Below are 12,510 nucleotides of genomic sequence, written 5' to 3' on the forward strand. Positions count from 1 at the left end.
CATAAACCTCATTTTCCATACAGCCAATATTTCTCTATCAAGTTGATTCTTTTGCCAACTGATCTTCTGCAACTGTGTTTTCTTCTTCTGTTCTTTTGAAGCTCATCACTGCCTCCAACTGCTCCTATGTGGAATGTTTAGTAGACGTAACGCATGAGGAAGTGTGATGCGATTTGTCCCAAATCACATAGAACAGGAGCCAAATGTTGCTTGACAGCACCTCTAGTGGACAAAAATAGCACAAGGTGACCTCTAAAGTAAATTTTACACTTCTAGGTTGTTGAACATTGTTTTAGTTCTATGTCACTGCTAAAAATCGTGTTGTTTGGGATCATGTGTCTACTTTGGAGCAGCTCACCAGGGAAGAAGTTGATAATTTCCTGATCTCTGACACTCATAAATGCAGTACATACAGGGGTTCATAGATGTCACATTGTTTGTTTATCAATCAGCTCGTCCAGTCGCATCTGTGGATGTACAGCAGTGGGCAGATACTTCCATATTAGCCATTTCCCCGCTGATGTAACTCCATAGGAAATTACCGTAATGAATTCCCTGTGAGTTGATTGATATGGTTGCTTGCAGCGTGAGCGTATGGTCAGGGCAGCTGCACTTCACAGCTGCGTGTAAGTGTGAAAACAGCAGAGGGGAGAGCAGCACTTTGCTCTCCGTGCATCTGAGCCATCTTGGCTTTTCCTGCGACGCCACCAGCACAAATATGCTGGCGCGCACAAACGGCGTCTCATCACGGAACGGCGTCGGCCTCAGAGGCAGCCGCACTACGGGAAACTACGGGTCATGGCAAAGCTATAGACGGCAATATGCATTCAAAAACAAGAATGCAAAGAATTAGTAAATGATCTCAAAGTTATTCCATTACACAAATAGTATTCCTTTTACACATCGTAATTCCGCCGATTAAACCCATGAAATTTCAGGTCATTTTAATTCCACTGACTGGATGCCAAGGCTTTGAAGCAGAGAAATGCCTGTCATCCTCATCATAACACACACGGCTGAGCACAGCACAGTTCCCTGGGGTGCACATTAATAAGAAATATCCTTCTGCAAACTTAATTGTGGACAGCTTTGGAACGAGATCAAATGTCCCGTTCCCTATGCAGACAGACAATGGCGTAGGCTGCAGCGTCCAGAACATTCCATGTGCCTGCAGGAGCCACTTGTTGCATTTTGAAAAGTGCAGATTCATCCTCCCTAATGAAGAGCGGGGGACTTTGCTGTACTTCTCCTGCAGAGCAGATGTTAACCAATGCTAATTTGCTCCTATTAAAAAATTGTCCCGGCTGCAGCTGTAAGTCGAAGTGCTAATGATGACACATCCAAGTTTAATGAGTGAAGCGGAGCAATCAGCCGCCTAATACGTCTGACCCATGGCATCGGAGCGCTGCCCCTTGCGATGTTACGGCATCTTTCAACCCCTCAACTCTGATCCTTCTTGGCTTTCATATGGAATTTAACATAGCTTAATATCTAAATTATGGTTAAACTGCATTCGTTCATAAATGTTTTTAAGCTGACTTTATTATAGGGTGTATCAGTATATGTGGACTGAATTGATGACATATGTTAAAGGAATTTGACACCTTAAACACTACATGTTAAGTATTTTATATGTGTCCAAATCTACAGCATTGGCATTAATATAATAATATAATTTATATGCTTTACATTCTCGCAAGTGTTTTTCATAACTCAGGAAATATCGGAGCCAAACTTGCTCTGCAGTGCCCCTAGTGGCCAGAATCAGAAGTGTATGTATGTAAATGTGTAGAAGTGAACTGATGTATATTTTAATATCTCTTTCCAAATGGTAGTATGTTATTTATGAAGAGACGCATAGGAATAATATAATTTTGTCAGAGTTTGTACTTTCACTGTGCTGTTACAGAGAGAATCATACATTATACATTTCTATAGTGTCCACCAGCAGCCTATAGTGCCTGGAGGATGTTTGCTGTATTGATGCTTTTACTTAAGTGCAGGAATTCAACATCGTCTCACGACTGCTTCTGCGTCTTTACATTGATTTTACCCGGAGCTCTGGTTGATGCGTTCATAAACACTCTAATTGTATTTGCTAACTCGTGAACAGATGTTGTTTGCCTTTGCTGCTCATTCCGAGGAGATGAGAATATCCTGCTGCACTACGGAGAGAAAACCTGTGAAAAATCCTTCAGAGCTGCGTTCTAAAGTTGCAAAGAAGCTTTCAAAACAGTCTCACGAGTCAGTTTTATATCAAAACACCCCTCGGTGCTGCCTTTGTCTTCATAGTGCAGTTAGAGAACGATCTATTCTGTGTTTGACCTGCTTAGCTTCTGCTCAGTTCAGCCGCATACAACAATATAAAGAAATTAAACCTTGGCAGTTGAAGTGTTCCCCTGTCCATCACAGACAATAGCTTCACCCTTGACAGTAACGAATTCTTCCCCAGCACACAGTGGGTTTGTCCCAACTCGCCTCCCTCATTTCCACACTGCAGGTGAATCGGCGTCAAATGAGAAATGGCTCCATTTGCATCTTAGCTAATTGCATAATTGCTCCAGGCGTTCTAACGGGCAATGAATTTTCCTGGAAAGACAAAAAAAAAGAAGGAAGAAATGAGAAGGAGGGAAGAGAAATGTTATGGGAGCTGCACAGCACCGGCACTATTTCTAGTGAAATGAGCTTTGCTCCAGGTAAGAGGGGAAGGCCCCGCTGAGAAAGACTGCACAGAGGTGATGGGAGATGTATGAGGCACTCAGACTGCTGCAGTGTCGACTCATGACAAACACTCTCCACCGGGCGAATACAGCACTGCCAGAAACATAAACCACAAGCAAAACAGACAATGTTTTTCATACTATGAGGAAATGATGGAACCGAATATATGAAGGTGGTTGATTGATGGCCAAAGCAGAATGAGCAGCATTGTGCCTTTTTGCACTGAGCTGGATTACTTAGATACAGGCAAGGGTACAAATAGGCACCAAAAGGTACAAATCTCATCTCATAAAAGCTGTAAACACAGCTGTTGAAGTACTTCTATGACAAAATGTACAAAATGTGCTGTTATTGCCTCTGTTTTCCTCACTAGAATGCTCAGAATAATGGGCAAATGGCTGGAGTAAATGAGGCACCCTGGCTAAATCTGGCAGCACTGTCAAATATGAAGACTTCAGCGCTTCTAATTTTGGAATAAGTTCCTTGCCAAATACTGAGCTTGTGTCTGCTTGTGTGTGTGTTAGCCCTGTGATAGACCAGCTGGTCCGTGGTGTGTACAGCATCTCACCCGATGAGGGGCAGGGATCGACTCAAAGCCACTGAGTAAAGACAGGATATAACCAGTGAATCCTTGTTTTGATCTTTACCTGATTATGACAGTTCCTCACAGAGTCAAAACTGCTGGGAATTAACCCCTAACTTCTGCATTTGTGACATTTTTACCGCATTGTTTTGTTTTTAGTGTCGCATTCTCTTCAGCTAGCCTGTTTCCACGACCGTAGCTTTGCAGGGAGCGTGCGGTTGTCGTAGCAACGGACACAGTTAATGACTGGCTTGTGAAAACCGGAGTGTCTAACGAGGCAAAGATGTGAATTGGAGTTTAGTCCCCATCAGAAATAGCTCAAAGGGGAGGAGACATTGGACAGGTGGCTGGAACCGGAATGGGTTGCTAATGACGCTCTGTGTTTGCTGCATATGTAAGCAGTTCGGACGCCAGCCAATGTCAGTGTCAACGTCTTAACTTTGACGTCTTCATGGTGTGATTATTGATTTAAATCACACTAAACTCAACGGATCGCAGGAGACGAAACCGTGTTCAGAGAATTGAAAGAAAATCCACAAATAATGGCCAGATGGGACATTTACAGGTCAACACTATTTGTCTTCTGACTTTAAGTCTCTTTTAGATTTACAGCACCATAACTGCTCACCTCTGGCAAAATTAAAGTTGTTCCTCTTTCTTTTATTGCCCCTCTTTGCTGTGTCCACCTGCTTACTATTTTGGCTTAGGATGCCGGTTTTTATGAGTCGGGTCTAGGCGCTGTGTGAGACTGCAAAGAGAGTTCAACCTCGGAGGTCAGCAACCTGAATGGCGATGCGGAGAAATGAGATTTAGCTCTTCCTGACAAAAATAATCTCCAGCAGGCAGGAAGGGAAAGCGGAATTGCTTTTATTGCCATTGTCTGTTCGGTATTAAATCAAATTTCCCAGTCTTGATTATTTACCTTCAAAACAGACAGTCGCGCCGGCTGTTTTTAGAGCTGCAGCCTGACCGCTTTTCACAAATTCAAGGGTAGTTGCACAGCACAAACCTACAATACAAATGGAGGCATTGAATTACAAAAAAAAAGAGTGTTTCCCCCACCTCCCTCCTCCCTCCCCTCCTCCTCTGCTTTCACCAGCACAGAGCACTCTGACACATTTTAAGACAAGATATAAATGGAAGGAATCTATGAAGCAATTATTCCGGCTCTGCGGTACATGGCAGCGACGGTGTTGGAGGGAGGTGTATCAGGCTATACCTCTGTGTGTTCTGTCTCGCTGAGAAGCTTCCCCCCTCAGCCGCTCTCCACAGTCTGTCAAGCTGCCTTGGCAACAATCAGAGCGGAGTGGCTGAGGCGCCCAGAGAATGTACAGTGGTGAAGAGGTAGGAAATTACAAAAGAAAATCAATTCAATGAGTTGTTCCCCCCATTCCCTCACACACACATACATACATACACACACCTTCACCCCCCCAAAATATGTCTATAAATCAGGCAGGTGGCCTCTTCACACCCAAACAACAACCTTTTAAGAGGCTGTCGCAGCGAGGCACAAAGCGTCACACAGCCCGCTGAAAGCCTGTTGTGCGGCCGCTGCTTTTAAATCTTTCCCGAGGTAAATTTCTTTCAGCCGTCCAGCACCAAAGTGCAGAAACGCTGTCAACAAAGGAGCCGGCGTGTCGAGCAGATGAATGTTAGACCGGCCTGGCGTAAGATGCGCGGCCACGGCTGCCAATGCATAAGTTAGTGTCAGCGTCAGTGTTGCTTGTGGAGGAGAGAAACCTACACGTGTCACCGAAAGACTTCTGTCCTTCGGATTCTATTGCTATTGGGCTCACATAATACATCTGAACACGCCACAGATTGAGGAATTACTTCACAATTTAACATTATTGTCCCACTGAAGATGTTATTTTCCTCTCTTTGCTCCCATTCAGCCCATAATTGTAACAACAAACTCTTAGCATTTATAGGATTTGTTCCCTTCTGGTATGTAGGTGATGTGATTGGATACGGACTGCCCCGCCTTCCTGTCAGAATATGGGTGGGGAAAATAAATGACACATGCTACTCAGTGTGCATAGCGATAACATCAATCAATAGCGGGTCTGACTGCTTTTTGGCAAAAAGCTACAACTGCTCACTTGCTTAAGAGAGTACGCGTGTGACCTTAAACGCATCATTTCGTCATTTTAATGAGACTGAGAGAGAGAATAATCATAATGGGATCAATATGTACACGTACAACAAAAGTGTGTCTTTCCAAGCAAACATCCATTTTTAGAAACATGTTCTGACAGACTGACTGCTGAGTGAAAGTGAAAATGAAGACTTATCTATATTTATATATTTATTCCCTGCCAGCTTGTCCTCCCCGCGTCTCGCCGCCGGCATTTTGGAGAGCAAAACTCTCTCCCGTGTCGTTTCCATAACGAATCTATAGTCACCCAAAAAACAAACTGTTATTTTGCTAGTTCTTCTCCCACCGGGCGCGCCCATCAATGCTATGCCTGCGTTCCCCCACGTTCCTCCCCACGATGCTCTCACCTGATAGGACGAGGACGCTTAATGGAGGCTGTAAATAAACTAAACAGCAAGGTCAGCGGGAAAATCAGCGGCGGAATAAATTAGTCTCCTGCTTCAAAGCAAACAACAGAGGAGACAAGATGAAATATAACAGTAAGGCGAGGAAGGGCTCGGTGACCGTTACCCACTCCTGATTTATTTGACCGGAGAGGCAATCTAATACTCCCCCGCTGATTTGTCATGTTCTCTGCGCCCTGTCCACTACCATCAATATGGGTGGGTGTCAGATTGTGAGCTTAAACCGCGGCGAGGTGGTCACCGCGGACCTCATTTGAGTCGGCGTGCATCTACGTGTGTGTCCGTCTTTCTCTGTGTGTGTGTGTGCCTGTGCCATATTTATGTTCAGCGTCTGCCTCTGATAAATGTCAGGGCCACTTGAGCGATGGCGAGCAGCAGTTTGTTCCCCGCGCGTATTCGCCCACGCCCCGCAAACAACAACTACAACGACGCGGCTGTAAACAAGGGAGCCTGCGGGGCCGCGGAGAAACGTCACGCCGCTCGCCCGTGGGTGTGTCGCGCGCCGCTGTCGGAATAGCGAAGAACCATTTGGGCTGTTAGGTGATGCAACGTTAAATGAAACATGTGCTACGGAGTGAGATAATGTGTGTTCATCCATGAGCGAGCAGATGAATGTGGAGCGTGATCTCAGTCTCAGGTGTAATGGATCCCCCACGGTGACGCACGCCGATTTCCTGGATGACTGGGCAGTTTCCCTCTTCATCTACATACAGAGCAGGTGACCTTTAGAGGCCATTTCCTCGCCACTCAATCATGAATGAGACACTTTCGCCGTATTTCTTTGACCCTAATCTCTATAAATATCCAGAACAAACCAATTACAAGTGATCACAACGCCATAAAAACGACATAATCTAGGCGTGACAGCGACGGCCGCCGCCGCGTTTGGATTGAGTCCCCTTCTAGCGGGAAGTCAATCTGGATGAAGGAGAACTAAGCAGCCTGTGAGGAAATGTGTGTGATAGTGTGTGTTTGTTAGATACTCCACAACATCAGCGTTACCTTGGTTACTAATCCTATTTACTGAGGATTGGATCCATATTCAGGTTCTTCGTCTTGGAGCTGCATAGTTGTTATCGCCATGTGTCAGGGACAGAGACAAAGAGGAGGCAAATATTGATGTTCGCTGTTCTTCTTTACGGTGTTAAATGCACTGGAGTGTTATCCATTTTAGAATACAAACTACAAACTAACCCTGGCTTTCTGTACGCATGGAAACATTGAATTACTGTATGTGTTTGAACAAAGTGCAGTATGAAAACACAAGAGTTTTCCTTGATAGAGTAAGACATTGATTTGTCTCGCTAAGAGTCAGGAAATATAAATCTCCACAGGTCAAAGCTTGTGTTGTTCTATTCAGACGTCTCCTCCTCAATCCTGCAGCCCATCGTGTTCCACAGCAGATAAGATTCAGATTATGAAAAGGCAAATCAAAGCTTAGGCTGATATCCTAAGCACACAAACCGGTGAAGCAGCCTACGTACACGCTCTGATCAGCCGGAGTGACACACAAAAGCAGTCGGCATGCGACAAAATGCGTATTGAGATAGCAGAGATTTTCCACTGACAGCTGCTGCCTTTGGTTTCTCGCAAAAAACCGGAGCAAAGTGCTGAGACGCACACATATTTTAGCTCCTTTCAACTTCTCCCACTCAGTCAGCCCGCGGTAGCATTTCAAGCGTGCCAAATAGTGGCTGAGGTAAGCATACGGATGCGCCGGCCACTGACCTTGGTAGATCCGCTAAACAATCAGCCTTAATGCATCAATAAAAAGCCATCTGCAGTGCAAAACAGCAAAGCAAAACAATCTGCCATAGAGTGGAATTTTCTTCAAAGTTAACATAAAATCCAGGCAGAAGCAGACAAACAATGACCTCAGAATGAGTTCACATCACGGATTTAAGTGTTTTTTTCACTTATATAAGCAATGAAAATGTATGAAATGTTAATCCAGTGCACAAACTCTGGAAAATAGTAATTAAAGGGAGATTCTCACACATTGCTCATTTTTGTGATCTGATCTTTAATTGAATTTTGCTTTTATTTGCTACATAAAATGCTGCACTGCCAACAGGAAACAATCAATAATTGAATGCGACATACATTATTGGAACCAAGATTCTTTCCTAGACTTTTGAGGTTAAAATTGAATTTATGTCAAAATTATTTTTCCAATTCATATTGTTGGGTTTCTTCAACTTTTATTTAGAATCAACTATTTCAGGGTTTTTTTTTTATATTTATGGTTTATATTTGTTAAGTATTTGTCTTGTTTAAGATTTAGAGTTGATTTAAGTTAAGGCAAAATTCATCAAAAACACCTGTCTAAAAATGAATTTGGTAGATTAATTACTTTTGACTCTACAGCATGAATACATCAGTCTATCATTTTGGCCCTTAAATAATCAGGTCACATCATGAAGTCTTGTAACTTAAGCCCCTCCCCCTCCCCTACACAGGTACACAGGTGACTTCAATGAACTGTCACAGGTGAAAGGACTGATTTGATTTAGTTCAGCCTTTATTTTGAAATCACATATAATACATGGGCTTATGGTGCCTATCCAGGAGTCACAGTCAGGTACTAACCCTGTCTTCTCTTCAGGGCCGGAATAAGCTGCATTTGGCCTCTAAAGCTCCTGTCCCTCCCTCTGTCTGTGTCCCAGGAGGGCAACCGGAGGAGAATGACTGGTAAAACCCAGACCAGCAACGTGACCAACAAGAATGACCCGCGGTCCCTCAACTCCAGAGTCTTTATCGGCAACCTCAACACAGCCATCGTCAAGAAGACCGACATAGAGGTCATCTTCGCCAAGTACGGCAAGATCGTGGGCTGCTCCGTCCACAAGGGTTACGCCTTCGTACAGTACCTGAACGAGAGGAACGCCCGGGCGGCTGTGGCGGGAGAAAACGCTCGCGTCATTGCCGGACAGCCTCTCGGTGAGTGATCTTCCTTTTCCGAAGAATTAGTTGTAGAAGTACTTGCAGAATTCACACACCAGCTGCAGGAACTTTCCTACTTGAATGTTGAGTTAAATCCCATTGTTTGCCTGAGGAATGGATTGTCTCTCTTAGGAGACACGTAACGCCTCAGGTTTCCTCGGCTCTTAATCGCTCCAGTGTCTCTGTTTGTTGTCATAATGTTTTGGAGAAAATCCCCCACTGACTGCATTAACTCCTTAATTCCACCGCTGAAAAGTTTGATTTTTAACATTCATCAGGGAGCAATTTGCAAAAGTATCTCAAAGTCTGTACGACTCTCGATGTTCCAGCAGCATGAGGTGCAGCTGTGATGTCTTTCTGCCCCACTCATGCTGTGCAAGCTTGATTTCTGCAGCCGTTCAGTGTGAAATGTTGTCGCCTTCGCTGTGGAGAACGAACTAAATGTGATTCATGAGGTTTCCTTTTTCTGGACCATTTCAGGAAATATCACGACATCATCAGCGTAAAGGGGGAGTGGGGGGAGCTGGTTGGGGGAGGAAGGAGAGCGTTTGTGTGTTTGTGCAGGGTCCGACTTCACCTGCAGCAATTTGCCTTTGCCTGTGACCTTTTCAGAGGGAGTGTAGGAGCGCTGGTGTGAATGGTACGTCGTTGCGTTGCTGCTGAGCCTTGAGATGAATTGTAAAGATGCAGCAGAGTGCCTTCACACACACACACACGCACACACACCTTCTGTTTCCTGCTGCTCGGTATACACAACAGACCTTGATTGAGAACAGACTTAGAAACTCATAACTGTGTGCAGTCGTCGAGGGTTCTTTTCTATCGTTTAACTTAGTAGAGAGAGAATATGCAAAGAACTTTTGTCAGGTTTGCAACTATAGAGATGCATCCTTTAAGGGAAACTCATGTCCTTCCTGCCCAAGAGACATAATGGCCTGTTTTTCGCTCAGTGTGTTCAATGACACAATAGCAACAGAGAGCTGAAATGGATTCCAATGTTTTCTATTCATCAACAGCATCAGAAACCAAAGTGGGGAAGTGATTTCAACAGATTAATCAATTTAAGAGTGATATAAGAGTCAAGTTCTGCAATTAAGTTCAGATTTGGATCGCAGATTATGGTCAACAATCATTACGACGCCTCACTCAGACCATCTGTGACCCTTTAATCTGGAACATGTAGTTCATCAGTTCTGTCTCCGGGGCTTTTGCATTGATCTGTGTTTTGCATTTGTTTGAAGTTGGAAAAACGTGGAGAAAAAAAGTGTTTCTATGATCGCTAGAGGTGGATCTTGTGGCGAGTCGATAAGGCGGCAATCGGCAAACCTGTAATGGAAGCAGACTTTTGCGAATAAGTGGTTATGTAGGGCAGCCAAGCAAAGATGTGTGTGTGTGTCTGAAGAAGGGGAGCTGTGATTATCAAATCCCTGAGGAGCTGTTAGATGGTGGAAAGGCTGCCCGTGTTGACTTATGATCTTAATATCCCGGAATGAGAAAAGGAATCCTGTTTGCCAAATTTATTCGTATTTAACGCAAACGCTGCCGGTTCACATTTGATCTTCGTGGTCTTTCTGCCTACGAGTTGCAGCAAAACCTGGATGAAGAAAAAGGACCTCTGGCATCTCATAATATTAGAAAATCCTTGTGGGGCCTGGTGGTCAAAGGGTGTCGGTGCATCATTAGTGCAAATCTAAGCGTGTTTTTTTCGAGTTTGGCCGGTTGCAGAGGCTGAGCGGCCCTGAATGCGGTGTCATCATGGTGGACGGTTAAGCAGGAATGAGTTTGGTCCTCGGGCAGAAAGGCGCCAGACGAGAGCTGATCTCTTTTACCCGCCCTCGCACGCCTCCACTCCATTATGCAGCATCCTCGGGGCTGCTCCTGGTCTGGTTTTGCGGTCACAGTTGGCGGTGACGGAGAGGAAATGTTTCTATATATATATATATATATATATATATATATATAAGATAACGAATCCAGTCAGGTAAACACACTCAGTTTCAAGGGCACGACGCAGTGGAAATAATATCCCCCACTAGACTGTTAACTCTGTTTTTTAATGAGCTTGAGCTGAGAGCATCATCGCTTATGTTTGGAGTGAAGAAGGAGGACGCAAAGACCAGCGACACGGGGACAATTTTAAGACTGTCCTGTCTCCTCTGCATCAACAGGACAGGTTATCAGTGTGCCTTTTTTTTTCCAGACGGCGTTTATCAGCCTGGTAGCATCAAACCGACCGTCTCGACCTCTTCTGAAATCCATCTATCTGCTGAGAGGCCTGAGTGGTATGGTGGAGTGATGTTTGGGGGGCGGGGGGGGGTGGGGGGGTTGCTGAGTACGACCGCAGCACCGTCGGACAGAAAGTGATCGTATATAAGTGAGAGCCGAGATGGAAACTGGACCGCAAATACGATTATAATGCTTTTTAGATTGAGCGACCGTTGATGCGTCTGCGTTCGTTTTACTTTCACCTCCTGAAACTTGTTAGGATGAATTAGAAACTCCGGGAAACGCCCTGTGAGGACCCGGGCACCTGTCCATGGTGCATCCTGCTGGGACAGGGAGAAGGATAAGAACATATATATATATATAGAGGATGGATGAGTGCTTATGGATCAGTGATACGCTGATTTGTTTTGCCTTTTCATTTCTTCTTCATTGTAACTTCTGAATGAGGGCTGTGTTTCAGTTTGTTTACCCTTATAGCCGCACACCAGTGGATGATTGTAGTGGATGAATGCTTTGTTACATTACATTACATTACGATCATTTGGCAGACGCTTTTATCCAAAGCGACTTACATTACATTACCACCCTTCGCAGAGGGGGGAGCAATTTAGGGTTCGGTGCCTTGCTCAGGGGCACCTCGGCAGGGACTCGAACTGGCAACCCTCCGGTTCCCAAGCGGAAGCTCTACCCACTGAGCTACTGCCTCCCTCCTTGTTAATGACTGAAATGGAACATGCCTCACTTTTTTGTTATGCTTCCTTATGTTTATAGTATAATGTAGCAGGGAGATCACATCTGTAGAAATGAGTCAGACAAATCCATACGTTCCGCTTCTGTAAGTACTTCGACTCGCCCACGCGCCTCGTTAAAGACATCATGGCCAACATCTGCTCCATCCCAGCCAATCAGAACGGAGTAAACCCGTAAAAAGCACAACTTAAAGGGACAGTACCTAAAATAGCTTGTTCTGACTCTGTGTGCACAGTGGTGCTGCAACAAGGGAGAGGAGAAGTAGATAAATATGTATTTTGCTAAAAGACTCAGTTGACCTATAGTGAATTAATAAATGATTTGTTAAATATCAATAAAGTAATAAATAATTCTAACAACTTCGACTTCCCCCTCAACCTTTCAGATTAAAACATTGCTTAAAGTAAAACGTTTTAGTTCTTGGTAGTCAAAGGTCATAATGTGGACCTTTCTGTGTGGCTGTTACTCTGGCGTGGCGATGAGAAGAAAAGCATTAACGCCGAGCGAGGATGAACTCTTCCTCGTTTTCGCAAATGTGTTTCTGCTCTGGGAGCTCTCCATTAGTTAGTTATTGAATCCTTTGCATATTTTAATAAGCACATAAACAGAAAAACACGTCAGTTATTAAAACCCTGACCTCCTCCAGTTAGAGGCAACAGCATCGCCGTGCGCTCTGCCGTATCCGCCGCAATAACACCAGTGATTTATTTACAAGTTCACTG

General features: G+C 44.5%; 1 protein-coding gene across 1 annotated transcript in view; it reads left to right on the forward strand.

Moving 5' to 3' along the window:
* The first annotated feature begins 8,553 nt into the window (after positions 1–8,553).
* Positions 8,554–12,510, forward strand: part of LOC143006866 (RALY RNA binding protein like) — a 43,466-nt gene continuing 39,509 nt past the window's right edge. Inside the window, exon 1 of the mRNA XM_076158199.1 lies at positions 8,554–8,809. Coding sequence (XP_076014314.1) covers positions 8,554–8,809 — 256 coding nt within the window. The remainder of the gene's footprint in view (positions 8,810–12,510) is intronic.

Source organism: Genypterus blacodes, unplaced genomic scaffold, assembly GCF_046128005.1.
Source record: "Genypterus blacodes isolate CSIRO-AG114 ecotype Tasmania unplaced genomic scaffold, CSIRO-AGI_Gbla_v1 ptg000076l_1, whole genome shotgun sequence".
Classification (NCBI taxonomy): Eukaryota; Metazoa; Chordata; class Actinopteri; order Ophidiiformes; family Ophidiidae; genus Genypterus; species Genypterus blacodes.